This window comes from Cygnus atratus, chromosome 17 (assembly GCF_013377495.2).
Source record: "Cygnus atratus isolate AKBS03 ecotype Queensland, Australia chromosome 17, CAtr_DNAZoo_HiC_assembly, whole genome shotgun sequence".
Classification (NCBI taxonomy): Eukaryota; Metazoa; Chordata; class Aves; order Anseriformes; family Anatidae; genus Cygnus; species Cygnus atratus.
Window position 1 is genome coordinate 4786661 of NC_066378.1, and position 10893 is coordinate 4797553.

Genomic DNA, 10893 nt, shown 5'->3' on the forward strand with positions numbered 1-10893 from the left:
ACCCCGCACCCGGCCCCGCGGCGCAGCAGCAGGGCGGGACGCGCCCGCTCCCTGCAGCCAGCCCTCGCGCGCTCACGGCGCGCGCCGCCGCCTTCCCGCCGCTGGGCTGGGCTGGGCGCGCGCTCGCTCCTGCTCCTGCCCCCCCACCGCGGCGCGCGCGCGCTGCGGGTGGCAACCCCGCGCCGGCGCCGCAGTGCCCGCGCCCAGCGCCCACCTCCACCTTTGCAGCAGTAAAATGCAGCACTCGCAGCGCGCATGCGCCCTCCTCCCCAGCGCCCCTCCCTAGCCGGCGCCCCGGGGTAGCTATTTATAGCAAGTGACGTCACCTAGAAATAGAACGCGGGGGAGCCGGCGCCCCCCTCCCCTCCCCTTGCAGTCCCCCTCGGCTCCGCCCCCTCGTTGCCTTCCCAGCGCGCAGGCGCAGGCGGCGGCAGCAGCAGCGGCAGCGCGAGGCGCCGAGGCGGGCGGAGCGGGGCTGCTCACACGCCGCTGCCTGTGAGGGGACGCGGCGAGCGCGAGGCGCCGACCCGCCGCGGCTGAGGCGAAGCCCAACGGTCGCTGAGAGAGGGACAGAGAGAGCGGGCGGCTAGGCGTGAGGCGGCGGCTCCGCTTCGGTCCCCTCCGCGCTCTCGCCCCCGCTCGCCCCCAGGAGCGCGTTTCGAGGCGCGGCTCGCAGCTTCCCCCCCCCCCCCTCGTCTCTCTCCTTCTGAGGGGTGCAGAGTGCCCAGCCCGGCAGCCACCACGGAAGCGGCCATGGGGGACCGAGAGCAGCTGCTGCAGCGAGCCCGCCTGGCCGAGCAGGCGGAGCGCTACGACGATATGGCTTCGGCCATGAAGTCGGTGAGTGGGGCTGGGGCGGGCCGGCGGTGCGCGGGGAGGGTGCGGAAGGGAGGCCGGGCTGCCCCGAGGCGGGGTCGGGGCCCGGGCGGCACCTGGGGCCGCCTCTGCCATTTTCTTCCTCCCTCATTTCCTCCGCTCCCTCACGGCCCCCCCCTTGCGGTTCCAGCCCCAGGGGTGGGGCCGTGCCCCTGCCTTCTTCTGCAGTTCTCCCGCCGAGCCGTGGGAGCACAGGGCGAGGCCTCGGGGGCGCTGCCCCACATGGGGACCCCCTTGCCGCCCCCCCCACCCCACCCCACACCCCCGGCTTGTGGGGACCAGGGTAGGGGGAGACGAGTCTGACCTTGGGGTGCGCCTCCCCTTCCAGGGCAGTCCAGGCCACGCCAGCGGTTGGGGGCGCTGGGCGGGGGTGCCAGGGAGAGCCGCGCCCGGCAAGGGGAGCCCCTTCCTTTTCTAGACGCTTCGGCGATAAAAGGCATGAAACACAGGCCTCGGCCGCAAACGTGAGTGCTCCAATTCGGAGATGGTGTAGTGGCTGCATCCGGGTATAAAGGCTGTTCGGGGCACGGTTTCATAAGCTTTAACGTTGCCTTCTTGCCTCTCATTTGTAGGGTAACGTTCTCAGTGCATTCCTTACACAGTTGAATACTGACACGTGTTTAAACAGTAAGCTGCAGTTGCAACTCAGTTCCTTTCAAAACCAAGCAATGAAAATTACTTGTACTGACCTGTCTGTACCAGCACCCAATAAAATCGGAGAATGAACAAACTTATTATGTCTAGTTCCTTCTTTTTTGGAAAAAAAAAAAACATAAAACATAAATCTGAATGTTACAGGTAATGTTAATGCTGGTAAATGTTTTGTATTATCTTTGCTGTGTCTGTTTATAACAGGTTTAGTCTTGTTAATCTCTTTTTTGTGAACACTAGAAGGCCCCAAGAGGATTCAGATTTCCCTTGAGAGTAGTGCTGTTTAAAGACATCAGAGGGTTTTGGTTTGAAAGAGCAGCTTCAAATCGAGTTCACATTAAATGAATTGATTCTTGTGACAAAAATATTCTTTTTCAGGGACTGGGATGTATGTCACATTCCTTAAATGAGGGCAGGAAAGAGACATCTATTTTGTTGCTCTTGTATTTTATTTTTTTTTAATGTTCAAGTAACTTTCCCCTACAGTGGCATAATAAATATTAGGACCGATCTAGATCTGAAGCAGTAATAAACCTTGAGTATCTCAGTATTAGATGTACTAGACGTTAAAATGAATGGTATTTAATGCTACTACTAGAATTTCTGATATGTGTAATGTTGTAACAGCTTCATTCATCTCAAGAACGTTTTTCATTGCTATTTCTAAAGGATGCAACTAAAAAGTCATTAAAATACGCTGCTGGTCTACAAGACACAATTTCTAGGTGTAGACAGTGGCTTTTCATTTTTCCAAGTATTGCTGAACTATAGTGTATGTATGGCTCTCTGAACACGTGAAGCAAAAAGAATGTTTGCCACGCTTCCAGAAATGCATAAATAAAAATAACTAGCGTGTATGTCTAGTTGTCTTCTTAAACTGACTTAACTGCTGTTCGGTTTTCATTCATTTTGTGTCATAGTATTCTCTTCTGTAATGCTGCTTTTGCTCTTTAAGAAATTGTATAATGATGAGCTTCCGTAATTGGGAACTTGTTAGTGCTTTGTAGGTGAGCTGAGCCTTAAGCATTTATGGTACATTACATTATAGACACTTAAATACAAAAAGCAAAGCTGCATTAGAAAGGTGAGTTCCTCCTATGAAGCTGTTCATGTAATGTGGTGTGCCAATAATGTAGCATCAATTGGTTGCTTGGCTTTCACAGGTGTTAACTCTTAAGATGGTAGTTTCCAGAATGCTCTTTTAAGATTGAGCAGATTTTATAGGCGTGAGCTTAAGCACCTATGAAACAAATATGATATGGGTTCTGTTCCCACACAGCTAATGTTTCCTTCAATTTTAATGACTGTAAATAAGTATTTGGAGAACTTTTTCTCTAAATAGAGGAATATTCAAATAATCTTGCAATCCAGTGATGCTGGATGTTAAGCTTCTTTCAACAGGAAATTAGTGTTCTAAGTTGGATATCTATTCTTAGTTCAATATATTTTGATTTGATTTAAAAAATCTCTGCATATAACACATGATTTTTTTTAAGGTCCTGGATGAAAATAACGTGTTTCCAGTATAACAGAAATGAAAGTGGTTAGTTTCGGTTCCAGGTACTTATCACCACACTTCTACAGTCCACAATATAGCCAGCAGCCTTATAGTTGCTCCTAAAACATAAAGTGACAAAAACTATTTTAACAAAAGCATATATGCGCTGTCTTTGAGACTGCCACTGAAGAAGTATGACAAAACTGTCATTTCAGCTGTTGCTATAAAGCTGGAGAAACACTTATTCTTCAGTCCTATCAGTTCACTATTCTGTAGAAAAGGTAGATGATGTAGCAGGCAGTTGTAGCTTAAGTAAGGAAATCACTGCTCAATAATACATTTTTCATTGCTATTGAATTTTCTTTTCCTTAGAAGGGTTCCAGTACTTATAATGTGTAGAGAGTGAAGTGTTCACTTAAATAGCTGTTACAAAGTAATGGGTTTAATTAACTCTTTTTTTCAGCCAGAATTGTTTTAATAGCAAATACATGCATGTGTAAATGTGCTGCTGCGAAATGGCATTCGTCCAAGGGCAGTGGCAGTCCCATTGCATTAAATACTGCTTTAGGATTCCAACTATTTGAAATAACCCTGCATGGTAGGTAAAAATTTGCTTCCAAACATAATAGGAAAAAAACAAGCTTTTGGCATAGAGTATTAAAGGTTTTTGCTTGTAGGAACAAAGGCTTTAAGACACTGAGAATACTGCATTGAATCCTTATGGGTTTAGATCATTCCAGAAATGGAGTTGAAATGTTGATTGTAAATACTAAATAGTTGAACAGTTATGCTCTATTAACTCTTAATATTTCAGTCAGTATTAATTCCCATATGTAGTGCTTGGAAGGTTCATTAATCTATACTGCTTTTCTAGTATAGGTATGTAGCAGGTGTAGACATTTATACTTCAATTGAAAATGGAGATGGATCTCAGGTGAGATAAGTAATTTTAAAATCAGTCATATGAAACAAATTTATTTCACTCTGAGAAGTATTGAGTCTATGTATAATCTAGAGCTTTTAAAGCCTAGTTGCATGAGGTTCTAGTTTACTTTGTAGGCTTTATCTATGTGTGTGAAGGGACTTAAGTTTGAGGTGTTCCAAATTTTTAATACTGTATCACCAGCTTCTTCATATTAGTGTCTGGTTTTGGGTTGATGAAATAAGTGTGTAGGATGAGTGAGATGCCTTTAATATAAACAATATCCTCCCTTGCTTTGAGATGACTTCCTTACTGTGGTTTTATACAGTAAATGTAGCTATAGAGCCTCCAGTGCTTGGTATAAAACACTGAAGCTATGCGATGCGAGAAATTGTTCTGGTTTAAACTTAGGTGTGAAAGGTGTGCTTGTGTAAGAAAAGTATGGGGCAACACCTAAGTTGTTACTACTTAGAAGTCATGCTACACATAGGTTTTTCTATTAAGTGCTATTGTTTTTTCTAACAACCATTACAGAAAGCCTAGGTCTAAAAAGTAAAACTACATTGCTGGAGCCAAAGATCTTTTCTATTAAGGAAAGGTTATAGGTACAATGGAGGACAGGAAAAAAAAATCCTTCACCATTCTAAGCTTTTCTTTACATTCCAACATGTAAAGGCAAAAATGTCTGGTTTTATTTAATTTCATAATGTATCTGAAATTGATAGAACAGTTGATAGATCCCTAAAGGTCAAATAATTTTCTTTGAGATTAGTTTCTTATAATATAACCACTATATGAGGAAGGCAGATGTGTTTTTTAAATAGATGTAGAATACCAACATTTTCAACTAGGATAGGGAATAGTTTGCCATTTCTCTTTCAGAAATCACCTTTGGCATGAGATGGAAATGGCTCAGGACTAATGAAATAAAAATGAGGGAGGTGAGGTGGAAATGACACTGACATCCTGAGGCATGTTGAAAGGTGACACTGGAAAGGAATGAGTTTCACTCCGAGCATTGGCAACTTCTGCCCCGGGAAGAATCACTAGTGAGCAGCTACTCATCTGTTATGCCACGTTCCTGCACTCTATGTTAGGTGCTGTTCACTTTGGAAATGGTTATCAGTTTTTAGATTGTTAACACGATCTGCTCAGAAATGGTATGGTATTGATATCTGAACTGTACCTTACCTGAGAAATTAATTTGCTTTGTGCTTCGAGACTTGTGGCAGTGCTCTGTGTAGTCTTCTGATTATGTTATGTTGCATCTGTTACAGCTGTGGCTGATGCTCACAAATGAGAAGTATTGTCTGTTTAAAAGCTTCATTTTTGTATTACAGTATTTAATTCCTTTGATAAAGTGCTAAAACCTCACTTCAAAAACTTTTAAAGCAGATTAAATATGAATGTCCATTTTTATTTCTAACTGGAAGTGTGGAAATTCTGAAGAAACAAAGGAAGAGTAATCTGCTTTCAAACCTTTCTCAGTTAACTTTGAGTGGTGATCCTCAGTGTATTGACTTTTTTGAAGCTAATTGTATTTTGTGCTAGGGTTGAGTAGTTTTGTTGTGGAAGACTGATGCTTTGCCATCTGACTGTTGGCTTGCATTTGGGAAGGCAATATATTTGACAACGGGATGTGTAGTTGTTGAAAGTTTCTGCTCTGTTCTCCAAAACTTTAGTTAAGTCAGTTTCTTAATTTGTTACTAATTGTTTAGAAAACATTTTTGAAAGTCTTTGTTGGAAGACCAGAATCTTCTAGCGTTTTTTCTCCCTAGTTTTATGTATTCTAAAAAGACAGTACTTATTACCAAAAAAACCACAATTGTTTAGACATAGGCTTGAACTGATGTTTTTTGCTGATTCTCCAAGACCCCTGAGTAACTTTTGATACATATTAAAGCTATTAAGCATCTCCTAAGCATGTTGAATCAGCTTCTGTTATTTTTTCCTTTTTTATTTAAGGAATGTTTTCAAGGTGAGTTTATGGCCATCTTGAATATTAAACCCTACAGTCGAGGGGTAATCTGAAATAGTCTCTTAAATTATTAAAAGTCTATTAAGAATCTTTTCTCTTAGATACTTTCATATTCTAAGTAGTTAGCATTTTTTCTACATATGAACAACTGCTTTGTAGTTAGTCGTGAGGGATGGTTTATTTCTTGTTTGTAACTGTTTTACATGAATGTATCTTGAGTATTCCCTGCTATTTCTTAATCTTGCTATGTCAGGTTAAGTTTTGTTAGTTGGGTGCTTACAGAGAGTTTTAGCAACCTTTCTTAGTGCAAGCTAAACCTCAGCTGGCCAGTTGAAAATTAACATGTATGCAGTTTCTGAAAGTTAAAATGACTGTAGACCCACTTCTAATACTGAAGGTTGAATAAAAACCAACCAAGATTACCAAACATTATGCTAGACTTCACAAGTTTCTCCCTCCATTAATGTGCAATTTAAGAGTTTGAACATAAGAAATTTCTGCAAATACGCTGTTTATCAACACCTGCATTGAACTTGAGTAGTGGTTAAGGAAGGGAAGCTGGGAGGGCTTTAAGGTGTAGGTTATTTGCAAATGTTGCATCTCCTGTGCAAGTGGGCTTTATGAATTGGCATTTTCAGGGTGGGTGTTGTGATGCATTTTCTGCATTTGAAAATGAGTAACACCTGCAGAGAGAGAGTGGACTAGAAAAATCTGGAATACTCTTTCAAGGCTAGTGGTACTGCTGTAAGATTGTATTGTGTCTCTTGTGACAAATGAGATGAAATTTTGAAAATTGACAACTTACATCCCCCTAAGTAAATACACCAGCTGAATGGAATAGTAAAAATTCAGATTTTAGTAATCCATTTTTTTCAGTGGCTCACAGGGTATTTGTTAGAAACTGTAAAATACCATTTTGGTGTCTTGACTACACAGAAGATAACTATTTTTAAAGGGTTAAAAGATCCCCTTAAGGAGGTATAAGAAATAAATAAGGGTTAGGGTGACTGTATATCTCAGATAACTGAGTTAGTAGATAAACACTAGCCTTTAGGAGGGTCCCTAATCTGAAGCAGAGGGAAAGGGATTGAATATGAAGGTAGTAGCACCTAGCTGAGGGTAAGAAACAGGTGATAAATGGAGGATGAGGTGAAAAATTGTGATGCTGATGCATCAGATAAAGAATTAGGGTAGCTGTGGTTGAAGTCTTTCAGATTTCATTTCCATCACATGGAGTCTGGGTTAAAAGGGCAAGAGGTGGCACATCTCTTACTATTGCACCACCAAGACTCAAGTTAGTTTTGTGCATCCATAGTTATTTTTGTCTTGTATAGTTTTTCATACTCAACATATGGGTAACATAGTATGTTATCTTTACAGTACTTAAAAAGTACTAGAAAAAATGCTTGATATGTAAATGAAGACAGGTGGGGAAAAAAGTTTAATTGTTAAAAGGTGTTTGAAGTTTTAACAAAGCATCATTGATTCCTTTAAATTAGCCATTATCAGAGAACTTGCAGACCTTTCAAGTGAAGCTCTCCAGTAGTGCAGGAAAGACCAAGTGATCAAGGACCAAGAATCAAGTGATAATCTGTGGTGGTTTTTATTCTACTTCTGTAAAAGGAAATGCTGTTCTAATAGACTGTAGGGAATAAAAATCTCTTAGTTGAGCCTTGACATCTAGGAGGAGTTGATATCTTTACTAGAGAAGGTAATACAGGTGGATCATAGTGGAGATTGTGCCTAGGGGAATGTTGAGTGGAAGCTATGAAGAAGCTTGTGACAACTACATTAGAGTTGATTCCTGTGCATTTTACCCTTTGTAGACGATCTGTCATTATATTAGGCCAGGCAGAGCAGTGTCTTGTGGGAATTCAGGCCCCTTGAGCTGTTGGGAAGAGGCATTTTGGAGACAACTAAATTTAAAAGTAAGCTCTCTTACGGAAACAGATAATTCATAGAATCATAGAAACATAGAGTGGTTTGGGTTTGAAGGGACCTTAAAGATCATCTAATTCTACCCCCCCTGCAATGGGCAGGGATACCTTCCACTAGAAGGTGTATAAATAATATAAACTATTTCTTTAGACTAGGAAAGATGTGTTCACTGGATGGTACACTGGTTACACCAAAGGTCTCAAAATAGTGTAAATATTTGTGACAGTTGTTTGCAGTGTACAAGTATTTGCAGATGTTCTGATGTGTCATGTGTAAATATGCACATTTTTTGAAAGTAGTTAATGATTTTAGCAGTGTGATCAGCGTCGAGCTTACTTTCACATGGAAGTACGTATCCTTAGAATTCTAGTGACTTCTTTCAATGCAGCTAATGCAGTATTCTTAAAGTAGTGGAGCTGTGTTTTTCAATCTAATTCCTCAGTTTAATTTCATGTTTCTAAATGTGCAAAAATTGAACAACTTGAAGTGACTAAGTTTGAAAGGCATTTTTCCCTAATCATCAGAGTGAAAAAGGCCTAAATGCAGTATTAAATTTCTTCCATGTCTATCCCAGAAATTTGTCAGCACCCATCAGTCTACAGAAATCCAGATAACTTTTGCATTACATTATATAATTGCTCACTGAGTGAAAGATAGTATGAAACACTAATTCCATTTGTACTATGCAGAGCTTAATCATAATGACTTCAGCGCTTCCATCTCTGCTGTAGAATGAAAGCAACCAGCAGGGGAAAAGAAATGCAAGAACTGCATCAGTTTCCAGTGTCTGTGCTGTGTTCCAGATTCGTAAAACTGGTATTCTAGGTACATTTAAATTCATTGTTAAATAATGTAGTCTGCATAATTATAGCAAAGACTTACTGAGAACCGAGCCCTCCTGCAAATGCTTCTCTGTTATACACCAGTCTGACTCACTCTCATTCAGTGAATATGCTTTGTAATGGGTTTTAAATACCAGTTCTATTACAGCAGAACTGTTGGGGGTATTCGTTACATCTTGACTGCAAAACCAGTTTTAAATTTTCAAAGTTACAAACTGTCTCCTGTCTAGAAGGAATTTTGAGTCTCGTACTACATGATGCAAGCTTCCATGCTCTTTAGACAAACCCTTTAAATTTGATCTTTGTCTGTATTTTCAGGTAACTGAGCTGAATGAGCCTCTCTCAAATGAGGACAGAAACCTGCTGTCTGTAGCCTACAAGAATGTAGTTGGAGCTAGACGATCTTCCTGGCGTGTGATCAGCAGCATAGAGCAGAAGACTATGGCGGATGGAAATGAGAAGAAGCTGGAGAAGGTCAAAGCCTATAGGGAGAAGATAGAAAAGGAGCTTGAGACGGTCTGCAATGATGTTTTGGCTCTCCTCGATAAGTACTTGATCAAGAACTGCAATGACTTCCAGTATGAGAGCAAGGTCTTTTATCTGAAAATGAAAGGAGATTATTACCGCTACTTGGCAGAAGTTGCTGCTGGAGAGAAGAAGAACAGTGTCGTGGAAGCCTCAGAAGCTGCCTATAAAGAGGCCTTTGAAATCAGCAAAGAGCACATGCAGCCCACTCACCCAATTAGGCTTGGGCTGGCACTCAATTTCTCGGTGTTCTACTATGAAATCCAGAATGCCCCTGAGCAAGCCTGCCTTTTAGCCAAACAAGCCTTTGATGATGCCATAGCAGAGCTGGACACGCTAAATGAGGATTCCTACAAGGACTCCACTCTCATCATGCAGTTACTTCGAGATAACCTCACTCTGTGGACGAGTGACCAGCAAGATGAAGAAGCAGGAGAGGGCAATAATTAAAAAGCTTTCCTCTGATCTGTCTTTCATCCACTTCACAATCCCCGTCATCACCAATATTACCTTGCCACAGTCACACTAAATATCTAGTGCTAAGCATATCTGTATTGTACAGCTGTTCAGATCTGCTGTCCACTTTATCAAGAAGCAGTTTCAGATGAGTCTTCGTGGACATTGATGGATCGATTGGTTTATTGGCCCTATTTATCTTAGGTGCACTTAAACAGTGCAGAAAGATGCGTATTAAATGAGGCATTTTTAGTTTGCCTGTTGATTAGAACATAAGGGGAAGAGTAATGGAAAGCGGTTGAGGATGATTAGATTCCAGTTAAATTTTTTGCCATTTGAAATGAGCTGACAGTTCTGTTAAGCAGTACATTTTGTGCATGCAAAGTCGATTAGCCACCTCAATTTTTTTTCCAGTCAATGAAAGCAGTTAAGCTGATGTGAAATGACAGCCCTGTTCATCAGTTTACAATAAACTGTTTGAAATGTGAGGTTTCAGTAGCAGTTTTTTTTTTGCCTCTAACTTATGTGCACAGTTTCTTTTAATGCAGTGCATCTACCTAAGAGTTTTGATACTTGTAACCTTTTGCAGTTGTTTTGAAGAATCATGAATTTATTTTTTTGTAAATTCTGGCTGTTTAGTTGTCTGTGTATTCTGACAACACTGTCATTATTAGCCCATGTTAAGATGGATGACTGAGATGCCGGACTTCTAAATTAAATGTTTTGGAAATAAATGAATAAAATAAAATGCTGCTTCGGGGTTATTATCTCTACATAAGCTGTCCTGTCTTTTGTTCAGAGTAAAGATTGAGTTACGTACCATATCATTGATGGGTCAAAACATGTTTAATCAAAAGTGTAATGAGAAGTTGCCTCATATGCTAAAAACAAATGAACAAACAATGGTATGCTAAAATGAAAAAACACAACACAGCAAACTAAAATGATACTGCTCACCTGTGTTAAAAATGAAGTTTCCAGAGCTATGTTTTAGTTAATTTGCTTGGTAGAGCAGTTGTAATGCAATTCTACTGAGGAGCTAAAAAGTAGTAAGCAATAGTAATTGTTACACAGGTGCAGAGACTTGTATTATTTACTTCTGTCCACACTAAACCTTTTTTCTGAAGTACTAACCAAAAATCACCTTTACGCATTTAAGTCCCAGTAACAATACAGTATTTATTTTTAAAGAATGCCTCTCTGTTGT

At 41.1% G+C, this 10893-nt stretch overlaps 1 protein-coding gene across 1 annotated transcript; it reads left to right on the top strand.

The window, feature by feature from the left end:
* The first annotated feature begins 334 nt into the window (after positions 1-334).
* On the top strand, positions 335-10464 carry YWHAH (tyrosine 3-monooxygenase/tryptophan 5-monooxygenase activation protein eta). The gene is made up of 2 exons (XM_035556743.2): positions 335-840; positions 9024-10464. Exons 1-2 carry the CDS (start codon positions 754-756, stop codon positions 9678-9680), a joined length of 744 nt encoding a protein of 247 aa, XP_035412636.1. The 5' UTR covers positions 335-753; the 3' UTR covers positions 9681-10464.
* The last annotated feature ends 429 nt before the right edge of the window (positions 10465-10893 follow it).